Source organism: Sceloporus occidentalis, unplaced genomic scaffold (genome assembly GCF_023333645.1).
Source record: "Sceloporus occidentalis isolate IW3139 unplaced genomic scaffold, rSceOcc1.0.p SCAF_6, whole genome shotgun sequence".
NCBI classification, from domain to species: domain Eukaryota; kingdom Metazoa; phylum Chordata; class Lepidosauria; order Squamata; family Phrynosomatidae; genus Sceloporus; species Sceloporus occidentalis.
In genome coordinates, this window is record NW_028316986.1 from 24,143,931 (window position 1) to 24,170,056 (window position 26,126).

The 26,126-nt window shown below is 41.7% G+C and overlaps 1 protein-coding gene across 5 annotated transcripts in view; it reads left to right on the forward strand.

Moving 5' to 3' along the window:
* The window catches only part of SRF (serum response factor), a 117,354-nt gene that overhangs the window by 18,410 nt on the left and 72,818 nt on the right, over window positions 1–26,126 (forward strand). For 4 of the 5 annotated variants that reach the window (XM_089529120.1, XM_089529122.1, XM_089529121.1 and 1 more), the window contains exon 2: window positions 14,065–14,331. The exons of the other annotated variant lie outside the window; for it this stretch is intronic. In XM_089529120.1, the coding sequence (XP_089385246.1) occupies window positions 14,065–14,331 (267 nt within the window). The remainder of the gene's footprint in view (window positions 1–14,064; window positions 14,332–26,126) is intronic. 5 annotated transcript variants of the gene reach the window in all.

A 26,126-nucleotide genomic window follows, 5' to 3' on the forward strand; every position in this document is an offset into this window, starting at 1 on the left:
CTCTGGCACTCCACCAAACTATAAATCCCAGAATTCCATAGCATTCAGCTATGGAAGTTAAAGTGGTGTCAAACTGCTATATGTCTGCAGTGTGGCAGCAGCCTCAGTGGATGACACACACATACCAGCTTCAAGTATAATATGAGATTGAACTGCTGTCCTTGGACTATGGAATACCCTTCCTAGGGAGGACAGAATGAGTCTCTCCTTATAGTCCTCTTGCTGGCAAGCAAATAATTCTTTATTCTGGCAGCCTTTTGGGAATGGTAGGCTGTTGAAAAGCCTTTTCAAGAGGGTGCTAGATTGTTTTTTTTAACTTCAAAGCATTGTTGCTTAAAGTACTGGCCTTGGGACCACTGCTGGTCCATAAGCTATTGGCTGCTGCTCCAAAAGGAGGAAGCAGTTCTATACAATGGGCACAAATATTCATGTTTCTTGGCAAATTGGAGAGGGGGGGAACCTTGCCAGTCCCACATATCAGATAGCTAAAGAAGCACTGCTTTAAACCGTTTTAAAATGCTATTGTTAGTTTAATTCCATTTTAATGCTGACTGTTTGTAAACTCTCTTGAGTACATTTTTGGTGAAAAAGTGGAATATAAAAAAGCTGATAATAATAGTAGTAGTAATAGCGAGAAGAAAATTCTCATTCACTTGTATACCTCTAGCATGTCCCTCACCTCCTCTTCTCCCCCTCCAAGCCAAACAGCCCCTTGATTGATGGCTTGTGATTCATTTAAGAGGGTTATCTACCACCCAAATGGCAGATGATAGAATCATAAAGTTGGAAGAGACCTCAAGAGCCATCCAGTCCAAACCCCTACCATGCTGGAACTCACAATCAAAGCACTTCTGACATATGGCCATCAAGCCTCTGCTTAAAAACCTCCAAAGAAGGAGATTCCACTACACTCTGAAAGCAGTGTATTCTAGTGATGTTGACTTGAGTCAACTGACTTGGACTTGCCATATATATTCGTGCACAAGCCGACCTCATATCTAAGTCGAGGGAAGGTTTCAGGGTCAAAATCATGGATTTTGATATGACTTGTGGATAATTCGAGGGTAAAACCTAGGGGGCTATAAGGAAGGATGGAAAGGGGGGAAATACCACTTCCATCCCTCCTTCCCCGGACCTCTCCCAACCATTTAATACCAATTCCAAGATCCTGGAAGAGAGGTTTTAATATCGGATTGAGAAGGGAAGTAAGTGGTGTTCAATGAAGTGTTTCTTCCATGGGAAGAGGAGGCTTGCAAAGTGGTGTTCAATGTGGAGTTTCCTCCATGGGAAAAGGAGGCTTGCAAATCAGACTAGGAAGGGAAGCAAGTGGTGTTCAGTGTGGAGTTTCCTCCATGGGAAAAGGAGGTTCGGACTGGGAAGGGAAGCAACTGGTGTTCAATGTGGAGTTTCTTCCATTGGAAGAGGAGCTTGCAAATTGGACTGGGAAGAGAAGCAAGTGGTGTTCAGTGAGGTGTTTCTTCCATGGGAAGATGTGGTTACAAATCGGACACAGATAGACACAGAAAAAAACAGTGCCCCAAGGCACCAAGCGTGAGGCATCAGGCTTGCTTGTTTTAGGACCTTTTTAAGCTGTACTAGATATTGATCTGTATATAAGTTGACCTAGGATTTTAAGGTCAATTTTGGGGCATAAATTTCTCGACCTATAATTAAGTATATATGGTAAGTTGGAGTCAAGTTGCTTCAAGGACTTGGCAAAAACGACACACTGACTGAACTTGATTTGAGACTTGGATATTTTTCGTGACTGACTTGCTTGTGCCATTCACTCTGAGCAGCAGATAAGACTCATCCCCAGAGGTTCTTGGAAGGGAACAGCAAATGTGTTAAGCAATGGGCTTCAGGCTGAAGGTTTCTTGTAAAGCTTCCTTCTGAAGAGTCCTCTGATGTGAAGTGGGGACAAACCACCAAGCAGACCTCTTCCCCCACTTTAAGCTTATTGCCTAACACACGTGCTTTTCCCTCTGAGAAACACACACTGCCTCCTTTTTTTTTTAATTAAATGATGGCTCCCAGACTTTGAGACTTGATGCGAAAGTATCTTGCTAGGACTTGAGGCTCAGCTTAAGACTTGAAGGTGGAGACTTGAGACTTGGACTAAATTACTTGAATACATCACTGGTGTATTCCACTATCAAACAGCTCTTATCTTCAGGAAGTTCTTCCTAATGTTTAGGTGGAATCTCATTTTCTGTAGTTTGAATCCATTGCTCCATGTCCTTGTTTCTGGAGCAGTGGAAAACAAGCTTGCTCCATCTTCAATATGACATCCCTTCAATATTTAAACATAGCTATCATGTCACCCTTTAACCTTCTCTTCCTCAGGCTAAACATACCCAGCTCCCTAAACCACTTCTTATAGGGCATGGTTTCCAGATCTTTCACCATTTTGGTCACTCTCCTCTGGACATGTTCCAGATGTTGGGATGTGATCAGTAAATGAAGTGATCAGTAAAATCATGGGCTCCTTCTTCCCTGGGCTGATTCTGAGCTTGCCAGAAGCATCTGCTTGGCCACTGTTTGGGAACGTGATGGGTAGACTTTTGGCCTCTGCCAGCAGGGCCCTTTTTACATTCCTAGTCCTAAGCTGTGCAATGGCAGGAGAGTTTCTGAGCAGCAGGGTTTGCTGATGGACATCTCAATCTGCTGCTTTTCTGCTCTCTGACCTCTTCAGTGGCGCATGGGGCTAAAGGGCACCTGCGTGTAGGCAACTCCACTTGGGGGGTCTGCGTGAGCTTTCAGAGAAGCCAGATCTTGGCGTATTGCTCAGTAATTACTTTGGCTGACGTTCTGAGAACTCAGCTGACTCCTCACTGCCTCTTGCTGAAGGATGGTCTGTGTCGAACTGTCAGTCCTGGTCCGTTTCCTGTTTGTGTCCTCCCTCTGCCCCAAGTTTTTGCCATTGCCTTTGGCCTGGAGACAGAAGGCCTGTGGTGAGTGTTGGGAGCAAAACTATTCTGGTTTTCAGAGTAAGGTTATTTCTGGGCTTGAGCCTTGTCACAGTTTTGTGAGGTGCGAAGGGAAATATTAGTGCTTGGAAAATTTACTTTTTGGAATGAGGAAAAGTTACTTGTTTTGGACTACATACAGTATATACTCGACTATAAGTCGACCTCATGTATAAGTCGAGGACACATTTTTGGGGCAAAAATTATGGCTTTTGAGATGACCTGTGGATGTCAAATATAAAATTTAGGGGCATGTAACAAAAGATTTGAAGAATGAAGCAAAGGGAAATGATGCCAAACAACTTAGAAAATTCAAGCGGATATGACTGTTTGTACTCAGATTAAAGGCTGGATGGATGAGTGAATAAAGAGGAATCAGTGCTTCCAAGACAGATTAAGCTCTTTCCTTGCATCAGTGGCTGGTTCCTTTTTTTTTTGGTAAGAGTTAGAGTATGGTACTAACATTGACCCATGGATAAGCCGACTCAGATTTTTGGGGTCAATTTTTTGACAAAAATTTCTAGACTCAGTATATACAGTAAGTCGGTGAATCTTGGCACACTAGGAATGTGGGGATTTATATCCAGAAAAGAAACACTTCTAACTTCTGGGTAATATTGGATAAGGAACTTTTAGTACTGTACATGGCTTGGTTCCACTAAGAGGAGATAGTGTATTTAATCACCATAAAAGAAAAAAATCCTGGAGTTCCCTGAAGTGAAATTTCTGATCCTCAACTGACCATAGCAGGTAGTGTCTATACATAATAATAATAATAATAATAATAATAATAATAATAATTTGTATTCCACTTTTTCACAAAGGAATTAAAGCAGATTCCAACAGTATAAATAAAACATCAAACAATTAAAAATTACAATTAACCCCCCCAAACCCCAAGCTTCCCCCCAAACATAAAAACAGTGATCAGCCCATAAAAAGAGATTAAACATCAAAAAATTTAAAACTGTCCAATAGGAATACACTGAAATTTCAGGCAGATTAGCGCAGGAAATGAGTCTTCCTCTAGAGGGGGGGACAGGGCAAAGGTATCAATAAGTTTTGATATCAGTATCAATAGCTATATAAATAAAGGATGATAATAATAATAATAATAATAATAATAATAATAGAGGTATTAATAGAGGAGGGTAAGTCTAATGGATCTAACCTAGTCTGGGAAGGCCTGCTGGAAGACATCCATTTTAATAGCCTTTTAAAAGGCTTCCAAGGTGGTAATATGGTGGCTCTCGTCCAGTAGATCATTCCAGAGCCTGGGAGCGGCTGATGGGAAGGTCCTCTGGGTCACTGCTGAAAGTCTGGTCTTAGGTTGTAGCAGGTTCTTCCCAGAGGACCGAAGTCTTGACTATAAGTTGTCCTCATGTATAAATCGAGGACAGGTTTTGGGGCCAAAATTATGGATTTTGATACGACCCATGGATAAGTCAAGGGTAAAATTTAGGGGAATGTAACAACGGATCTAAACGAAGCAAAGAAAAACAATGCCAAAGAACTTAGAAAATTCTAGCAGGCATAAATGTGCTCATACTAAAGACTGGATCGGAGTGGGGGGATCAGTGCTTCCATAACAGATTATGCTCTTGCCTTTCACAAGGGGATGGTTCCTTTTTAAAAATAAGAGTTAAGGTGCAGTACTTACATTGACCCATAGATAAAGTCGACTCAGGTTTTTTGGGTCAGTTTTTCGAGCAAAATTTCTAGACTTATACATGAGTATATATAGTAATCAGGCTTTGTAGGGGCCGCATCTGATTGCAAGATGGCCAATGTCAAGTATATGAAAGGGACTGATAAATGGTTGGGTAGGTGGAGCAGGAAGAAAACCAGGGAGTCCAGTTCACATAGTAAGATGGAGAGAGCATGCTTTCAGAACTTGGAAGTCTTCGTGAACCTATTTTGGGTTCCTGAGCATTAAAGGGGTGCAGCACAAAGTTGCATCTGACCTTTTAGGTAACTGGAAGTGAGGGTACATCATTCCTACTTGTCTTTAAGGCCTTTTCTAAATTTTGAAAGGAGTTCTTTTGTGGAAGGGGATTCTCCCAAATATTTTTGGATCCATTTTGTAGGTTTTTTGCTGAATTTATTTTGGGAGGTGGTGGGGGCTTTGGGAAGTCAGTAGGGAGGGGTCTCAAGAGTCACCTGTGTACTAGGCAATCAGGTCTGATAGAAGCTTCTGAGCATGTACAAAGTAAAATTTGTTCACCTCTGTGTAATCAGAACCCTTTGCATTTTCAGAAAGAATTGGTTACAAATTAGGACACATGCTATGGCTTTCAAGTCTGGAAGCTTCCTTTTTAGAATATAAAATTTGCAAAAAACCCCAAACCCTCTAAAGCAGTAGATGTATCTTGGCCAGTATGCCAGGATCAAGATGCTAGTATACCCTCTCCCACCCCCTGTTCCCTGGACTGAAAGAGGAATTAATGAGAGGAAATCTTGGCAGAATAATGTTCCTGACTGTACACATTGGCACCACCTTATGCTCCTGCCAATGTGCTGGAGTGACATTTTTCTTATAGCTCTCTGGATGGCAAGTAGACAGAATGTTGGAACTGGGGTGTGTGTATGTGGATATTTATAAACATGGCCAAACAGCTGATTAAACTCCTTTTGCATTGTCTTCTTCCTCGCAGTGTGTTGGGCTGGTGGATTAGAAACTCAGGCCTTGGCCAGAACTGCAAGTATATAAGGCCGTAGCATTGCAGGAAAGTTGCCATAGAGAATATCAGACTGCTCAGTTTGATCTGTGCTGAACCACAGCAGCTTTCCAAAATCTCAGAAGTTTTCCTGCAAGAGGTGATGAATGTTGAATCTGGGTCCCGTTGCACGCAAAGCATGTGCCCTACCATTGAGTTACACGGGGGCCTGGCAAAGATGCAAACTGTGTGCTTTGAAAATCATTGCTTAATAGCAATGAATGAAAATGTTAACCTGGATTGTCTCAACTTAGTGGTCCACGAACCAGCTCTTCAGTTCCCCATAGGCTAACACAGTTTGGGTACAAATTAGATCAAAGGAAATGATGTGCAAAGAGGTTTGAAGGGATGGAGGGAATGAAAGCTCTTGTTGTGCAGCTCAGGTTGTTCTCTGGATGGTAATGAGGAGTCAGCAAGGGTCCTCATGCTCAGAGGATATTGTGGCTTGCAAAGGGCTTCAAGGAGCTAAAGTGAGTTTGAACTCCTGAATGTCCTGGGAGAATCTTCAGTATCCCCAATACACTAAGGGGCTCGACAGACTACCCCTTTTAGTGCTGGATCGGGGCCATGGCAACTACACAGCACAGCCCTGATCTGGCCTATCTGTGGCGCAAAAAGGAACCGCAAAAAGCTGTATCATCTGGACACAGCATCAGAGGAGTGCCGCGCAGCAGGGGGTGGAGCTGGGGCGTGCATTGTGCGGACACCACGTCCCCAGTCTGCCCCTAGATTGGCCTTTATCACCAGTCTGTACACTGTGTAAGTCAGGATGCCTTTCAGATGTTTTGACCTAGAGCTTTTACAAGCCCAAACCTGGAAGCCAAGATAATGAAACTGAGACTGTCATGCTTTGGCCACATCATGAAAAGGCATGACTCATTGGAAAAGACAACAAAAGAAAAGGTAACAGTAGAAAGAGGGCAGTAGAAAGAGGAAGATCCTATGTTAGAAACATAGTCTCAATTAGGGAAGTCAGGGTATGAATTTACAGGACCTAAACAAAGCAGTGGAGGACAGGGGTGCTTGGAGATGCCTCATCCACAGGGTAGCCATGAGTTGGGGTTGACTCAAGAGCATTTAACAACAACAAACAACTGCAATAGTAAGGGGTTACGGAATCTGAAGTCTAAAACAGTGGTTCTCAAACTTGGGTCCTCCAGGTTTTTTGGACTTCATCTTCCAGAAGCTCCAGCCAGCTTGGCCAGTGACCAGGGATTCTGGGAGCTGAAGCCCCAAACTCCTGGCAAGGCAAAGTTTGAAAACCACTGGTTTAAAACATCTGGAGGGTACCAGGTTACCAAACCCTGCCGTTGATGAAGAGGTGGGGAAAGTAAACCAAAACACCATAAAATCTTCTAAAAACGTCATATTTATGTCAACATAATGTCACTCAAATAAAAAGATGCTGCAATGTATCTGAAAGATGCATTGGTGGAGCTTACCCGATTTTGACAGAGCCTGGCAAAGAGTTACTTTTTAAGGCTACCACTTCCACAATCTCTATTGACCATGCTTTGGATTTTGGGAGTAGTAGGATCTGCAAGACCTGAGCAGGGCTGTTGATGATAGCGTAACTTGGAGGTCTCTCATTCTTGGGGTCACCATAAATCAAAGTTGACTTGACAGCAATTAACAGCTGAAGTCTCCCAAAGTAACTTTTCCAAGATTTTGGTCTGGGTCATTTGGAGGGGTTAGAAAAAATGCTGTTACTTTCCTTTTTTCTTCCTGCAGCCAGCTCCTGAGTAGCATATGACTTGTCTCAGGGATAAGAGACCTCTCTCCCTACAGATGTTTTGCACTGTTATTCCCACAATCCCTTGCTGTTGGCTAACATGGGTGGTGCTGATGGGAACTGTAGGTAAAAATATCTGGAGGGCTCTAGCTGCTGCCTAGTTATCCGGTTAAAGTAGTACATCTTTACTTCAAAGGCAGGTGAATTTCTCAGATTGAGACTGAAAACTTTATGGTGAAGGAATTTGTATGATACATATATTGCACGGTTTAAAAAGCTGAGTGATAAAGAGGAAACTATCCTGTTTTTAAATATGGAAGAAATACACAAGTTGGATCCCCCTTATCTGGAATTCCGAAATCCGAAATACCCCCAAAACTAAAATGTTTTTCATGGGTGGCTGAGATAGTGCCACTTGTTGTCTGATTGTTCAGTGTACACAAACTTGGTTTTATGCACAAATTATTTAAAATATCGTATAAAATTACCTTCAGGCTATGTGCATAAAGTGTATATGAAACTGAAATGAATTTTGTGTTTAGGCTTGGGTTCAATCTCCCAAGTTATCTCATCATGTTCATAGATGGAAATACAGGCATTTCAAAATCTTGGGAGGGGGAATCCAAACACTTCTGGTCCCAAGCATTTTGGATAAAGGAAACTCAACATGTGTCCCATTTAAACTTAAACTGCTACATAAAGATGCTAATGTTGTTGAGCATAAGTCATTGGGACCTGTCAAGCCCCACTGAATTAAAAAAATTATAGCCTAGCTGTGCTCTTGCATTTCAATCTTTATTTTAACTTGGCTTGTACTGGAGAGGTTCTCAATGAATGTTGACTGTTTTCATCAAATTTGCCATTTGTTCAACTGTTTCCTAAAGGAAGGAAGGAAAGAACATATGAGAATGCTGGACTAAGTGGAACATGGTTATTCACAAATGAATAGAAAGAAGCACAATTATGTTTTTCCAGGAGGCTGGATGTTACTATATGTCCATTTATTGGAGCAATTATCTAGCTTGGATGTACACCAGTTCTTTTCTTGATGTGTCTTTACCATATTAGGAAATAGTAAATGCAGTTATGTTTATTACAGTGTTGGTACATCGGCCAGTCATCATAATCATATAAAGAACCTAAGGTCAAATTTGTCTTGTGAGAACAGGTTACAACATTTGGTGTTCTTTATTTTAAGAAAAGAGGGAGAGAGGAGGGGACATCATAGAAGTATAAAAATTATACATGGCATGGAGAAAGTAGATAATGAGAAAACAGATATTTCTTCGGTGGGATTGCCAAACAGAATAATGGTATGGGATCATCCTTACAGAAGACACTACAGGTACTATACTTTTGATCATGATGTTAATAGATAAGAATATATGTTTGATTAATCCCCTGCTTTTTAGGTGACTTAATTGCTCAACTAATTATTAAGATTTAAATACATTTGCTTGTTGACATTATAGAGCACTTTTAAAGATGCTGAATGGCAAGAACTTAAGAGTTTAGTACAAAAGCTATCACATGGGTAAAAATTTCTTTTTAATCCCCCCATTATACTAATGCAGCAGATCCATAATAGCTTCAAAAGATAAATTGAGTATGTTCTTTACTTTTCACCCTTTAATTAAACTGGGCTTTTTCTAAACAGCTGGCCTTCGAAGACTGGATCCTAGAACCTCTCCTGGGACTATCTAGCCATTACTAGGCAGTCCGTTCCCCCCCCCCCCCCCCCGCAAGACAAGGTTACAGAAACTCTGCTCTGGTGCCTCAACACAGTTCCCAGAATTCCATAGCATTGAGCCATGGCAGTTAAAGTGGGGTCAAACTGGATTATTTCTGCAGTGCAGATGCAGCCTGAAGCCTAGAGGGTTAGATTGACAATAAGACCTCATCTGACTTGGAACAGATTTGTGTGTGTGTGTTTAGAAAGGGTTCCCAAACACAGAAAAATGGCCAATAGATTTTGGAGTGGCTCTATTGAAATTTTTTTGGGGGAGAGGTAGAATCATAGAGTTGGAAGAGACCACAAGGGCCATCCAGTTCAACCCTCTGCCATGCAAGAACTCACAGTCAAAGCATCCCCAACAGATGGCCATCCAACCTCTATTTAAAGACCCTTGAATTGTGCCAGTGGTACTCACATTTTTTATCCTTGGGACCCTCTTGACATCAACATGTAGGCCTTGTCTCTCCCCACCCCTCATATGACATAGTATATGAACAAAAATATTTTTCTTATGTAGTGTGCATGTTTTCATTCATACGTTCATGTTTTGACATTTTATAAGGAAATTGCATTGTTTAAATTAGAGCGGTTTTCTTGAAGTAAATTCGATACTTAACATATGTGTAAATGTGGGAAGAGGAGGAGGGATCAGGGTCTCCAAGTCTCACACCCCTCTAGAGCAACTCTTGTGCCCCCCTGGGTGTCTCATCCCACCATTTGAGACCCACTAATGTATGTGTAGTAGAAAAGAACACCATTCCCACACCTTTCCATAGCACCAGGGTGATTAATATTAAATCAGAATGGTTTTTTTTAGTACAAGTGTACCAGTCACCTTTCCCTTTTTGACATTTTTAATGACTCGACAACACCCACTAACTGTTCGCAATACTAGTTAGGGGATTGGCAACAACCTGAGCCCTACCAGATGTTGTTGGTCTGCTGAGACAATTGAAAGCCCCCTTATTGCAAGTAGAGTTCCACTTGCACTTCTTTGGAGGTGAATCACTGCCTTTTCTCAACTTCAGATTGTTCTTCATGTGTGTCTTGCGTCCTTTCCATAAGACAAACACTGTGGCTTTGTGCTGCTTGGGTCAGCAGCCGTATATATATCTTTTTTAAACACACAAGCACACACATATACAGTCGGGCCTCCTTATCCACGGATTTTTTATCCACAGATTCACGCATCCATTTCCTGAAAATATTTTTAAAAAGTATAAATTCCAAATAGCAAATCTTGATTTTCTGTTTTATATAAGGGACACCATTTTGCTATGCCATTATACTTAATGGGACTTGAGCATCCACGGATTTTGTTATCCACTGGGGTCCTGGAACCAAACCCCAGCGGATAACAAGGACCCACTGTATGCATACATGATCAGCCAGCTTGGGTACAGCTAGAGAGAGAGAGAGAGCAAGCAAAGGTAGATCTGCTTGAGGCTTAGAAACAGAGGCCTTTTACAGACTGCCAAAATAAAGCTGCTTCAGGTCTCTTTGGAGGTATGCTATTTAAATGATGCATGGGTCCTAAGAGTCTGGAGGTCGCGCCAAAGCCACACTCCATTCCTAAGCACTGGAATGCAGCTTTGGTGCAGCTTCCGGATTATTAGGATGCATGCATCATTTAAACAGTATACCTCCAAAGAGACCCGAAGCAGCTTTATTTTGGCAGTCTGTAACAGGCCCGAATGTTCTTTTCCTGCCTCCTCTTCTTTTCTTTTATTAAACTATCTCCTTTCATAATTTGCTTCATGTGTACTTCATAAGCACAGCCCAAAGACTGACCACCTCACTTCTCCACGTTACTCAGCGCTTATGTGCTGTATTACAAATATTTCGCAGCCTAAACTAGACCAGAATTCTGAAAAGGATGTAAGTGTATCATCCTGATATATATGTGAAGATCTCTTGTGCTAGAGTTTAAAAGCAAAATTCATGCTACTAGTCTGAGCAGCTTGGTACCAGAGATAAAATAACATGGAAAGAATAAGGAAAGGTTCCTCCAACACACAAAAAAGAAGAATTTGTCATGGCAAACTTTTTGTTCAACACTAGAAGTGTGCATGTGTGAAAAAAAGCTTGCCTTGTGTTCAGGTACACCAAAAATATTTTGAATTTTTTAAAGACCACTGAAAGGCATCTTACAAAATGCATCCAGGGATGACTTTTTCTTTTGACAGCCTCCACTTATGATTTCCATTTTGTTGGCCAAACATAGACTTGTGCCTTTTAAAAATGTGCTGGAGGTAGTTGGTGAGGTAGGCTTATCTGCTTTCCCCCTTTCTCTCTATTTTGCTGTTTGTGCATGTTCAGTAACGGATTGTGTAGACAAATGCTGTTTACTTGGTGTGTTGTAAAAAGGCACACATGGCTACAGTAGGACCAGCTAGAGTAGAAAACCTTTCCTAGCTCATGTGTTACCGCACTGTTTACTGCAGATACACTACTTCAACCAGACGTCAAATGTTTGTGTTTCTCCAACCCTCCATTGCCATCATCCCAATGCTAATGTTGCTAAAAAACAAACAAAAAACTTGCAGCTTGGCAGGGGATGTGGAGGAAAAAGGTAGCTAGATAGGACAGGAGCTGCTTTTTCAGAGGTTTTACTAACTATGCTTGTATAATCTGATTTACTGTTTTGTCACCTTCTTGTGTTCTTATATCCCCAGTGCCTATTGTGTGGCCATTTACTCCAAAAGAGTCCCCACTTCAAGTCCTCCAAGTTTTGGGTTGATAGAAGAGGCAAGGTTTTGAAGAACTTGCTGTTGGGACTGGACCATTGGCCATGTTGTCTAGAGGATTCTGGGGGTTGTAATACAAAAATGTTGCTTTTCTGAGCTTTGGGCAGGAGGTAGGCAGGGTTTTGAAGAATGTGGCAACCTGGGGCATGCTTATATTAGTAAAACTAAAGTGACAAAGTTGGAGTGTGTAGCAAGTGTTGCAGATAGAGAGGGAGAAACACATTTGCCAAATGGCTGATAAGAAGTGTGGCATCTTGGAATGATGGATTTATTTATACTTTCCTTGCTGGAATTCAAAGCTTTTAGACTCGGAAGCTACATGTCTGGTTCATAAAGAGTACTGGGTCCTTTTTTATCTTAAGGCTGCCTCCTTTCTCTTCTCCTGTGTCCTCTGTCGTCTCCTCCCAGATTGCCCAATCATCACTCTGTCTTTAATGCAATGTACTCTCTATTTTTAAGTTTTCCCCTCCCCCTGTTGATGGTGCAGAGTAAATGTGATGCTGTTGTCTTCATGCCAGTTCCAGTTTCCCAGAATGCTTAATTCTGTTTAGAAATGATTGTGACAGAAGTGCCAGAATGGAGTCAAGCATTGTCCCCTAGCCCCCACCTTCCAGATGTGGTAGATTGCAATTCCCATCATCCCTGCTCAGCATGCCCTGTGTTGGCTGGGATGCTGATAGTTAAGCACACTTGGAAGCTGGTGGGCTCGGAAGTTTATGATATGACGAGAAAAGAGCTTGTGTCTATGATCCACTGCAAGTTCTGACTGTTACTTAATGCTAGAAGTGTATTTTATTTTGATGTGGAAATGGGAAACGGTGCTGTATGTTTTGTGGTAAGAGTACCTGTTGCAGCTTGAAATGTTACTTTTGCGGAACTACAAGTCCCAGAACCCTCCAGATAGTACAGCCGATCTAGTCCCAAAGAATAATTCTCTGCAAATGCTTAAATTGTGCATGCTTAAAATTGCATTCTTAAATTGTGCATGTGTAAATATGCATTTACATTGCATGCTTAAATTAAATTAAGTTAAATTGCATGCTTAAATTGTGCCTGTGTAAATGTGGATTTAGTCTCTAGATCCCAGGGTTTTAGGACTGAGTGTTGGAAAGGATCCTAACCTGAAATGTTAAAAGGCATCTGTCAGTCTGAAGTTGATATTGGACTATTTTGGCATCTAGCTACTTGAGGATGACTGGGTTGTTTGTAATAATCAGGAAATAATTTTTGATTGCCATTTATTTCACATCATGTTTAAGATCACATTGGTGGTCTTACTCCATCTTCTCCCAACCTGGTGTCCTCCAGAGTTGTTGAGTTGCAACTTGTATTGCTTGTGGGAATGTTGCTTATTATTGTCTTACTCAGCTGGAACGCATCAGTTTGGGTAAGATAGTCTGCCTTTAAAATAAATTACATTGAGGAATATTAATAACAAAGTCTTCCTATTAATGGCTCCTGCATCATGGCTCCTCCATTTCATGGATACCCTTCAGTTGCACCTTTAAAATAAGCTTGGACATAGCTGTGCTGGCTGGAGATGAGGGGAATTGTGTAACCTGGAGGATGAAAGACTTGGGAAGGCTGTTCCGCAATATCTGAAAGACCGAATGTTCATGTTCAAGTCTTAAGATCATGAGGAGAGGACTTTCTTTTAGTCATCGGAAATGTGTTTGGGACAGCAAATTATGTCAGTAGCTTGTCCAGGACAACTTGAATATTGAACTTAGAAAAGTTCTGACTACAGTCTACCCTCCTTATCCACGGATTCAAGCATCCACAATTTGAAAATATTCAAAAAAATATATACTAAAAATAAAACCTTGATTTTACTATGTTATATAAGGGACATCATTTTACTATCCATTGTATTTAATGGGACTTGAGCATCCACGGATTTTGGTACCCACTGTACAACTGAAGACTCCCACACAAACTTTTAATGATTTTTTTCCAGAAGTGGATTTAGAAACAAACTTAAGAAATTGTATAGTAATCTACCAATGGGAGGAAGGCAGAATTCAGTGGGACCATCACTGAAACAATACCTAATGTAACCTTGTGAGAGTTGTCCAGTTGTGTTCTCCAATGTGGAATCTTAAAGATCTGTGCCTAACTATTGCTCTTTCCCTTCTTGCCACTTTTCTTTGTTGCTACTTTGCAGGCCTATGAACTTTCCACCCTAACGGGGACGCAAGTATTGCTGCTTGTGGCCAGTGAAACGGGCCACGTGTACACATTTGCGACGCGGAAACTGCAACCCATGATCACCAGTGAAACGGGGAAAGCACTGATCCAGACATGCTTGAACTCTCCTGATTCCCCTCCTCGGTCAGACCCGACCACTGATCAGCGCATGAGCGCTACAGGCTTTGAGGAGACAGACCTCACTTACCAGGTGTCTGAATCAGACAGCAGCGGAGAAACAAAGGTAAAGCTTCTCCCTGCCTCCATGATTCTGTCTGTGGTGGGCTTGTTGGAATTATTTTTATGGATTTCAGGCAAGAAGAGGTTGGTGCTTGCATCCTTGACTTCCAACAGAGGGTAGGTATTGTACACTGTGACATTCTAACATATGTTGTTATGCACTTGTAAGTCCTTGGCCTCTGTGTGGTACAACAATCATAGAGTTAGAAGAGATCTCGAGGGCCATCCAGTCCAACCCCTTGCCATGCAGGAAACCACAATCAAAGCACCCCCAACAAATGGCCATCCAGCCTCTGCTTAAAGATCTCCAAAGAAGGAGGCTCCACCACACTCTGAGGGAGTGTGTTCCACTGTCGAACAGCCCTTACTGTCAGGAAGTTCCTCCTAATGTTGAGGTGGAATTTCTTTTCCTTTAGTTTGAATCTATTGCTCCAGGTCCCATTCTTTGGAGCAACCGAAAACAAGCTTGCTCCATCCTCAAAACGGCATCCCTTCAAATATTTAAACAAGGCTGTCATGTCACCTCTTAACCTTCTCTTCTCCAGGCTAAACATACCAAACTCCCTAAGTCACTCCTCATAGTGCATGGTTTCCAGATCGTAGTGGTTTCTAGTCACCCTGGAAGATGAAACACGGGAGAGGGCCTTCTTGCTGGCTGCTCCCCAGCTTTGAAACACCATCCCAAGGGAGGTTAGGATGGCTCCCACTTTGTTGTCCTTCTGTCAGCAACTGTCAATGCTTCTGTTCCAGCAGTCCTGTCTAGAATTTGACTGGAAGGGATTTAAATACAGGTTGAGTTTTTCTTCTCTGGAATTTCAAAATCCAAAATAATCCAAAAACCAAAACTTTTTTCATGGCTGGCTGAGAAAGCCTTTGTTTTCTGGTGGTTCAGTATACACAAAGTTTGCTTCATACATAACATAAAATTATTAAAAATAATGTATATAAAATTACTTTAAGGTTATGTGTATAATGTGTATATGAAACATAACTTTATTTTGGATATTAATTAAGAGTATTTTGGAATTCCAGATCAGGGATACTCAACCAGTACTACAACACAATCTTAACAGTCATCATGATCAGTTGTCTAGCGTTATTGATGTGTCTGAGAGTTGTAGCAAAAAAAGTAAATTTTCTGAGTTCTGACCATACTTCTGACCAAAGAATTTTGCTGAGAGGACGAAGAAAAGCTGCAGAAAAGGGAAAGAAGAATGATTAGCTGGAGCATTTCCCCAGCGTTATAGATGTTGAGACTTTTTAGATTTGAAAAAAAAAAAAAACAAGTCAGGGAGGGGAATTTGCAATGACAGAGATGCAGTAAAGTTGTGGATGGTGTGAATAAAGTGGATGGGTGAAGTTTTTCTCCTTCTCAGAACCCAGGATTATGTCACAGTGGTTTGTCTGATGGACTTGAAGGGAAGGTGATTCAGAACAGATAGAAGAATTGTACTGTTTGTTTAGATTTGTACTGTTTGTTTAGATTGTAAGACACTCTGAGACCCAGTTTTGGGCTGGGGAAACGAGATACAAATTAATAATAATAATAATAGTAGTCGTAGTAGTAGTAGTAGAAGGACAAGGAGAAGGAGGAGAAGAAGAAGAAGAAATACTTTTTTACACCAGAATTCACTATGGCAAGATATAGTGATGACCACCAGATGAAACCACTTTAAAATACAATCTATGGCTATTAGTCATAATGGCTATACATGATGGCCATACCAACTGATTAAAGGACATTTTATAGCATTTTATTTTAAAAATAAATCCCCCAAAGTACTTCATCTCCATAGCAGAGGTATTGCAATACTATTTACTAGAGAACACGAGGAGTGTGCTGTTGCACTCAAATCCGGCTGGTGGGCTCCATAAAGACATCTGTTTGGTTGTTCTGGGTACAGCATGTTGGATTAGTTAGACCCTAGATAGCTCAGATGAAGCAGGTTGTTCTTATACTGTAAAAAACAAAACAAAAATAATCCTGAATTCCATGGAGGGATGCTACAACTTGGAAATAATGTTTTGGGGATGTTGTGTTTTTTTTTTACAAAAAACTTTCGGAATTTTCCCAATGTGACTACTGGCTGGATGATTCTGGGAGCTGTAGTCCAAAAACATCACTTTTCTGCACTCTTCTCTCCAATACAATTTCAGAATTTGGGACCATTTTCTTCAAATGAGTATCAGGAGAGCAAAAGTAATAGCATTTACATTTCATAGTGAACTCAGCACTCTCTAAGCAGTTTACAATGTGTTAGCCAATTGCCCCCAACAAGCTGGAAACTCATTTTACCAGCCTAAAAAGGATGGAAGGCTGAGTCAACCTGGAGCCCTCTGGGATCGAACTCACAACATTGTGGCTGCAGTACTGGCATTTAGTTAAAACATAATCAAAAATAGTAATCTCAACCAAAATTTTTGTGTATAATTAAGTTACGGAACTCATGTCCCCAAAATACAGGGGTGGCTGCTAGCTTAGCTGACTTGGAAAACAAGCTGAAAGGTTGAGTTTGTGAAAGACTTCTAGCAATATTTTCTGGCTGAAACTACTATATTTAGAGGCAGAATTCCCTATCCCAGGATGACTTACAGCTCTGCTGGCTGCAAGAATTCAGAGTTTTTTCCAAAATTCCAAAGCAGATCCCAAACTCTCCTTCACCAAACTTTTTGAGCTAATAAAGTATTTCTATTAGGATTTTCTTTGACTACAAACTCAAAGCCAGCATGGTAGAATGGTTTGAATGTTCGACTTTAACTTTGAATTCCCGCTTGACCATGGCTTTTGGTAAATAACAATCTCCCAGGAGGCCTAAGAGGAAGGCAAGGGCAACCCCCCTCTGAGCAAATATTGCCAAGAAAACCCCTTAGGGTCGCCACTAAATAGGAAATGACTTAAGGGCAACACAACGACAACAAACTCTCAAGCATAAGACATCTCTTTGCATGAAGGTGGGTACAAGGATCACTCATCCAGCTTCAATAAACCAAGGGGTTTTTTTTGTAGCGGGAAGAATTGTTTGCTGAGTCTGTTTTTGTAGTTAGGAATCAGATGGCATTACCCTTATTAAGTGATTGTTCCATCCACCCACCCACCCCAGTTCTATTGCATCTTTCTTTCCCTAGGATTTGAGTAGTTGTGCTGGCCCAGGATGACCAGACCCCCTCCTTTTCCAGGACATGTCCTTCATTTTCCAGGAGGAATTCCAGAATGTCCTTTATTTTGAGTATGACTAATAGCAATAGCAATAGCATGAACTAGCACTCCCTAAGCGGTTTACAATGGGTAAGCCAATTGCCCCCCACAAGCTGGGTACTCATTTTACTGACCTACGAAATGATGGAAGGCTGAGTGAACCTTGGAGCCTCCTCTAGTATCAAACGTACAATGTTGTGGCTGTAGTACCAGCATTTAAACATTGCACCACCAGAGTGCCTTACTAAGAAACATGGTGTAGTGGTTTGAGTGTTTGACTACAACTCTGGAGACAAGGGTTCAATTCCCAGCTTGATCATGAAACCCACTGGGTGATCTTGGGTCACAATCTCTCAGCTTCAGGGGAAGTCCATGACAAACCTCCTTTGAACAAATAATAATAATAATAATAATAATAATAATAGGTTTTATTTATATACTGCCCAATCACTGGGAATCCGAGCAGTTTACAATAGAGGGGATAATAGACAGTTCCTTGCCCTCAGGCTTACAATCTAAAAAGACACAACACAAAAGGAGAAGGGAATGGGGAGGGGGGAGGGCATCAGGTCCAGCATTTTTCTCTCCCTCTGAGGCCTGGACCAAGGCAAATGGACCGGAGGGAGGGCTCTTCTTCTTCAGGCTAGCCCTGGTGGAACTGGGCCAGCCTATTCTCTCCCTCACCGGACGAAAGATGACAGTTATGGAGGGAGGAGCCTCTTTCTTGAGGCTAGCCCCTGATGGAGTTGGGCCAGCCTGTTCTCTCCCTCACAGGCTGAAAGATGTCAGTTATGGGGGGAGGGCGCTCTATCTTCAGGCTAGCCCCTGATGACACTGGGCCAGCCTATTCTCTCCCTCACAGGCTGAAAGATGTCAGTTATGGGGGGAGGGCGCTCTATCTTCAGGCTAGCCCCTGATGACACTGGGCCAGCCTGTTCTCTCCCTCACAGGCTGAAAGATGTCAGTTATGGGGGGAGGGCGCTCTATCTTCAGGCTAGCCCCTGATGACACTGGGCCAGCCTATTCTCTCCCTCACAGGCTGAAAGATGACAATTATGGAGAGAGGGCACTCTATCTTCAGGCTAGCCCCTGAAATCTTGCCCAGAAAACCCCAGGATATGTTCATTTGAGGGTCGCCATAAGTTGAAAACAACTTGAAGGCACAACACCAACAAGAAGCATGAATTTATCTTATATGAGTGTTTTTAGCAGGGCTGGGGAATAGGGGTAGAAGCATTAAAGGAGTAGTAGGAGTAGTAAAGGGGTAAGAGGTTTTATAAGAGTATAAGTAGAAATAAAGAGTAACAAAATATATTTGTTACTCATTATTCCTGTTATTATACATGCAAACACCAAAAAAACCAATTTTATTATATTGCACTGGGGAAGGGACTGGGAGGCAAAGACACACACACACACACACACACACACACAGAGAGAGAGAGAGAGAGAGAGAGAGAGAGAGAGAGAGAGAGAGAGTAATGTGTAAGGAGTAAAGGAGTAAGAGGTTTTTATAGGAATAGGAGTAACATTAAGAAAAAATATCTTACTCTGGAGTAGGACAAGGAATAACCCCCAAATCACCACTACTCCCCAGTCCTGGTTTTTAGCTTTTTGTTTGATCATGTGCTACATTTTCCTTTAATGCCCTGCATTTTATGATGCCTTGTCCTCCTTTGAGGTTATGACATCTGGTTACCCTGTGCTGGTCATGTGCTGAAGTAGAAGCAGGACTGCGCCATGTGTGCCATGCCTTGCTTTGGCGGCATTTCATGTGATGGACTCCTGTGCCAGATTGGGAGTGACAGATGCCATTCTCTTTCCTCTCGTACCCTCCTGGAGCAGCTCTGTTTTTCCTGTTATCTCTCCTCGGGCGTCTCTGTGCTCAGGCTCATTGATAAAAATTTGATTCTGCCTCCATGGCCTTATAAGGCTTGGTTTCCCTCCCCGACGTCCCTCGCTGGGCCTCTTACATTCCTTATAAGCTGCAGCTGTCTCTTGCGTTGGTGCTGTTTTGGAAGGGGGCAGGGAGGACACAGGGAATTGAAGTACTTGGCTGAACAGACTATTCCTTCCCTCGCCAGTCTCTCTGTTCCCAACCAGATCCTTTGCTGACTTTGGTCATTACTTTCTTTGCAGAAACCTTAGCACCAATATGGAAAGAGTATAGCTGCCTTTGTTGTTGCTGTGTGCCTTTAAGTCGTATCTGATGTATGGTGACCCTATTATGGGGTTTACTTGACAAGATTTGTTCAGAGGGGGTTTGCCATTGCCTTCCCTGGAGGCTGAGAGATTGTGACTTGCCCAAGGTCACCCAGTGGGTTTCATGGCCGAGCTGGAAATTGAACCCTTGGCTCCAGAGTCCTATCCAATGCTCAAACCACTATGCCATGCTGGCTAATTTGGACAATATAGTGCAATTGCTGTGTTACCCCCATAGCACCCAAAATGTCTTGCATAGTTGCTACCTGTGTGGCTTTTCTTTAACAGAAAAGTGGGGAAAGTGCTAGCCTTTGTCTCTTTTTTTGCAGCCCCTAGGATGCTCTCTAAAGCATCTACAGAATAAATTCTTTAATTTGGGGATGATGTTATGCCTTAAGTGCATCAATTTTGCTTAAATGCAGCACTTAAATGCCCCCCCCCCCCCCGGCCAAAGAAGGTTGAAAATCAACTGAAAACGAAAACCCGAAGTGATGTCACATTACCTCCAATTTGTAATGGTGCCGTTGTCTATTCCTGTTTGAACAGTAACATAGTCTTTTGTACTTTACTGAGAGTTACTGTTTTCTCTCTCTCTCTGCAAATGTTCCTGGAATCCCCCTGCAAGTATCCCCTGGCCATGTTCCCCAGGGGTATTTTGGGAGTTGTCTGCTGTAGCTTTTAAAACAAAACCACACATCTTTTTTAAAAGAAGAATTGGATTTTAGTATATAATTTTTTTAAAATGTTTTAATCAGTTATGCCTTGCCTTGAGGGCTCTGCGGGGTTTGTGTGTCAAGAGGCAGTAAATGAATGCTTTCAAAAAGAAATGCATCTGAGGAAGTAGACTTAAGTCTATGACAGCTCATGCTGCCAAATTCTTTCTTTTGTTAATCTCAAAGATGCTACAAGAACTCTCTACATACTGGTTGTACAGACTAACACAGCAATATCTCTGAATTCAAAAAGAAAGTGTTTGCTTTTCCTTTTGGATGTTGAAGCTTTTTGCGTGCACATTTTGTTGTTGTTAAATGCCTTCCAGATGTGGATGAGACATCTCCAAGACTCCTGTCATTTACCTCTCTGACTAGGTCCTGAAAACTTAGGCCCATGACCCAGCTGATGGAGTCTATCCATCTGGCATGTGGTTTTCCTCTTACTGTCTTTTCTAATGATTCATGGCTTCTCATGATGTGGCCAGAGTACAAAGGCCCCAACAGCCTTATCATCTTGGCTTCCAGGGAGATTCCACGCTTGATCTGTTCAAGGACCCATTTGTTTTTTCTTTTTGGCTTTCCATGGTATCTATCTCATTAATCCTTACAATAGTCATAGGATGCCTGGGGATGTGAGAAGCACCTCAGACTTACATTAGTCCAACTCCATGGTGAAGTCAGGGGCATTGCTTCTGTTCCTGTAGTGTAGATTGGGAAGGTTCAGCTGACAAGACAGTGTCTTACCTGAGGGTAATTGCTGGGACTATGTGACTTTCTTGGGCAAGTCGCACCCTCTCAGCTGCAGAGGATAGCAGTGGCAAACCCCCTCTGAAGAAAAGTGCCAAGAAAACCCTATGAGAGGGCTGTCTTAGGATCACCATATGTCGGAAACAACGAGGAGGCAAGCAACAAGAACAAGAAAGGGCTGAGAACTCTTGACCAACTTTGCCTGTTGTAGCAATGTTGGAAGATGCCTTGTACCAGATCATTCTGATTTTTTCTCTTTTTACAGTATTTGCTCCAACAATGGGCACTACCTCTCCCTTCTCTCTATTGCCCACTGCCTTATAATTGCAGTGCTGAAATACCAGGGATTCAACCTGGGATCTTCTGCATGCCAAGCATACACTCTGCTCTTACATTGTGCTTTTCTCTGCCATCTGTTAGTTCCTCTCTTGTTCTCATCAGTTTTTCCTTTCATAGCTTGTAGGCAGGGTTGGGAAAATTTACTTGCTTGGATTACAGCTCCCAGAATCCACCATCTTGGTTTGGCCAGTGATGGTAACAGACAGCTTGTTTGAGAATATGAATACAAGGAAGAGGTGAGGGCTCAGTCTCTGTTTTCCCCTCTTAATGAGTGTCTCAATTTTCACAGAAATGCAAGGCAGTTTTTGTCAGGGATGATGGGAGTTGTAGCTCTTCACCTCTGGCTCAAACTCACCACCTTGTTACACACCGGCGCTGACCAGTTTTGGCCAGTGGTTAAAAGCTTTGCTCTAAAGCAGCAGAGTTACAGAGAATAGGCTGAAGACCCTGACAAAACTCTCCAAGCCTTCTCACTCTTGCTTCCACAGAAGTCTTCCCACTTCTTCAGGATCCAGCTGGCTCTTGTATCTTCACCCAAGACACCAGACAACTCAGTAGTCTTATATAAAAGATCTACTTTATTCTACTATATACAGCTCCAACACAACTCCAATAATACTACCCACACAATACACTGGGATTCATAGCAATTATTATAGCCCTTGGAAAACACCACCCACTCTTGTCAGTTTCCACCCAGTGGGCGTGTACATCCACTTTCATTGGTTCTCTTGGTTCATCCCATAATTAATGATTTCATCATCTCACCTTGTCCACTTAACAATTCTCAGGTGTGTTCAATTATCCACTTTGCATTTCTGTCCTTGGCATTTAGGACTTGCTAATTACATTACCTATTACACCTGTGTGGCTTCTAATTGCTTCTGCTGAGTCATCCTGACTCTCACATACATGTTTTATTTCTTTTACTGTATATCCCATGTTGCTTTTTCCTTAACAGTTTTTTCTCCAGGTTACCTCTAAAGTTAATTTGTCCTAGCAAGTGCATCTCCTCAGATGAAAAGAGTCCCATGCTACAAACACAAAAGAACCATTCTCTCTGGATCACTCCCGAAGTTCTATTCATTTCCCTGCACTGAATATCTACTAAACTCTTTATCTCTTTCTCTTTTACTTGTACATTCTATTCACCAGCATCCATTCCTAGAAATGCAGTCTTGTACTCTGTTCATCCATCATGCAAGTGCACACACACACACATATATATCCCTTTCTGGAGCGTGTCCAAAGGAGGGCGACAAAAATGGTGAAGGATCTGGAAACCATGCCTTATGAGGAACGACTTAGGGAGCTGGGGATGTTTAGCCTGGAGAAAAGAAGGTTAAAAGGTGATATGATAGCCCTGTTTAAATATTTGAAGGGATGTCATATTGAGGAGGGAACAAGCTTGTTTTCTTCTGCTCCAGAGAACAGAACCCGGAACAATGGATGCAAGCTACAGGAAAAGAGATTCCACCTCAACATTAGGAGGAACTTCCTGACAGTAAGGGCTGTTCGACAGTGGAATGCACTCCCTCGGAGGGTGATAGAGTCTCCTTCCTTGGAGGTCTTTAAACAGAGGCTGGATGGCCATCTGTCAGGGATGCTTTGATTTGGATTTCCTGCATGGCAGGGGGTTGGACTGGATGGCCCTAGTGGTCTCTTCCAACTCTACGATTCTATGATTCTTCTCCAATGAAAGTCATCATAGAAGGCAGCAATGTTTCAGGGCCAGCAATCACATAAATGCAGATGCACCTAATTGTCTTAGTGCATTATGTGTATATAAACATTGCTTTTGGGTCCTTGCAGTTAAATGTTGGCTCCTCATATCCCACATGCTCTGTTTTCTAAGCACGCAGAGTGTAAATATGAATGTTACTAATCATTTGTGTGTATCTGTGTGTTTTCATGGGGATCTTGACACTCTTGAGATTCTACCAAGGAAGGAGATTACTTCAGTTCTTTGTTTTGCTCTTGAAGACATTGAGGCTTTTAGATTTGCAAACTGCCCTACCCATATACCAAGCCCAGACCATCATTTCAGAAGATGGATTTGAGAGGAGAGGGTTTTTTTTCTAATTAATTTTTATTGGGTATTTACAATAAAACACATAGTCTGTAGACCAATGGCAGCAACAACAACAACAATTAACTATAAGGGCCTAGGATATGTATCTGATGAATAGCTATTCTGCAGTAGAATCAGAGAATCAGCAAGAGCCAGAGAGTTTGGCTTGACAAGTTGTAGAATGTCCATCCAAAGATCCATTTGTGAAGCAGGAGGTTGGATCCGGTGGGAGTGTTGATTAACATAGTCAATAAAGATCACCCAGTCTTTTTGAAATGTGTCAAGATGTTTTGTGGCCAATGCAAAAGCTCATCATAGTAGACAGTTTCTCTATCAACCACTTACCCCAGATTCTAGTCTACCAGTTCTCAGTGAAAAGGTAACTGACTCAACATTTGGCTACTTCTAATCTGGCAGCAGTGATGAGAAAATTGACCAGTTTCCTAATTCTAAAGTTAGAATTACCTTTAACAAATATAGAAAGCAAAAGGAAAATTGGACAGAAATTTACAGTTTGATCAGTGATACATGAAATTTGATAGAGAACTGCATTCCAGGATTTTCTCACTTTAGGACATTCAATCCACATATGCATATAAGAGCCTCTAGATTTACAACCCCTCCAGCAATCTGGAGAAAGCGTTTCAACCATTTTAGACAGTGTTACAGCTGTGAGATACCGTCTATGGATGGTTTTCAAAGTATTCTCCCTCACAGATGCTGAATGGCATTTGTTCGGGGGTGAAGACCAAATATGAGCCCATGCAGTGTCTGAAATCATGTTTTTCAATTCTGCTTGCCCAAATGAGTGCATATATTGGCCTTTTCCATATGTGTGTGTGAGGAGAGGTTCTTATATTGCATCTATGGGCTAAATTTTAGACTTTTCAAGTGTTCATTATGATTTTTTTTTGTTCCAGACTTGTCAAATGTGAAAGAAATCGCTTTCCACTGTAGTAAAATGTATGCATAATTTTTTGTATATGTGTTTATGTGTATTTTTCTGAGGAGGAGGTTTGTAGCTTTTGTCAGATTCTCAGAGGTCCCAAAAATTAAGAAATGATGTTTTAAAAGCTAGAAGTACATGGCCTTTTGTGTTTCTTAATGTTGCTCTCAATCCTTTGGAGAAAGGATTATGGATTGAAGGCGATTTTATCCTGCCACACTGTCCTGCATTTACTGTGAAGCTAATTGCTGAACTTGTGCTCCCTTTTATTTTCAGGATTTGGGTTTCATGACTTAAGACAAAATCTAAGTGTATGAAGGGATCTTGTAGTATCTTTCAGACTAAGGGCCTGAACAGACAGGCCTAAATAAAGCTGCTTCGGGTCACTTTGGAGGTATGCTGTTTAAATGACACACGCATCTTAAGAGGCCAGAAGCTGTGCCAAAGCTGCGCTGTAGTCCTTAGGAGTGTGGTTTTGGAGTGGCTTCCAGCCTCTTAGGACGCATGCAGCATTTAAACAGCTTACCTCCAAAGTGACCTGAAGCAGCTTTATTTTGGTCTGTCTGTTTGGGCTCAAACTGAAAGAAAGAAGCTGGTAGCATGAACATTCATAGATTCTTTCTTTCAGTGAGTCTCAAAGGTGTAGTACAATATCCCTTTCCACACTGATTTTCTAGATTAACACGGCTATGTCTTTGACAAAATCTAAGGCTTTGGACTGAATGGTTTTGATTTTGAAATAGAGGAGATGGGCTCAGAAAGCGATCTTTCCTTGTCTTGCTACCTGTGAGATTTTTAACTGGACATTTATTGTCTGCCCACATGTTACATAGCCCATGGTAGAAGGACCCAATAGATATTGAGGTGTACTGAGGAACAAGTTAGCTTAACTAAATATTTAGGAAGATCCTGAGTTAAATTCTTTCACGAAAGAAAATCCTCATATAAGGGTTTAAATAGAAATTGTTAATACCAATGTAGATCTCCAAACTGCCAGTAGATTTCCCATACATTTTTACCTACTATATAAAAGAAGAAAATGCTTGAAAGGCACCACCAGCTTCCATAATCAAACTTAACCATCATGTAATTATTTTCATATTGTATTTTTGCTTTCATCATTATTTTCAATTCTGTCACATTTACATTACATCAATAATTTTTAAAAAAGAAAATCCCTGTCATTTGCAGTGTCTCTATTCCTGCTTTATGTTGCCGCACGAGAAGTAATTTCCTTTTGAAATAATTGGGGCTTGTGGGTGTAGTTCAGGAGATATACAGTATGCAGGGGTAGCTGTGTTGGCCATTTAGTAAATTCAAACAAAAATCCATCAAACAGTGATACCTTTATTGGCCAACTGAGGCCAACTGCTGGCGGCCTACTTTCCTCCGGAGGGAAGCCGCACCCACCAAACAGGAGGAAAAAGAACCTGGGGAAAGCGGGTTCTTTTTCCACTGCAGGGCAGACGTAACGAGTGTGCCAATGGCATACTCATTACGTAAGTGATGTGCGGTGATGTGCAGATGCCGTGCATCGCTTACGTAATAATGGCAGTGCACGAGTATACAGGGCGCTGCCATTGTT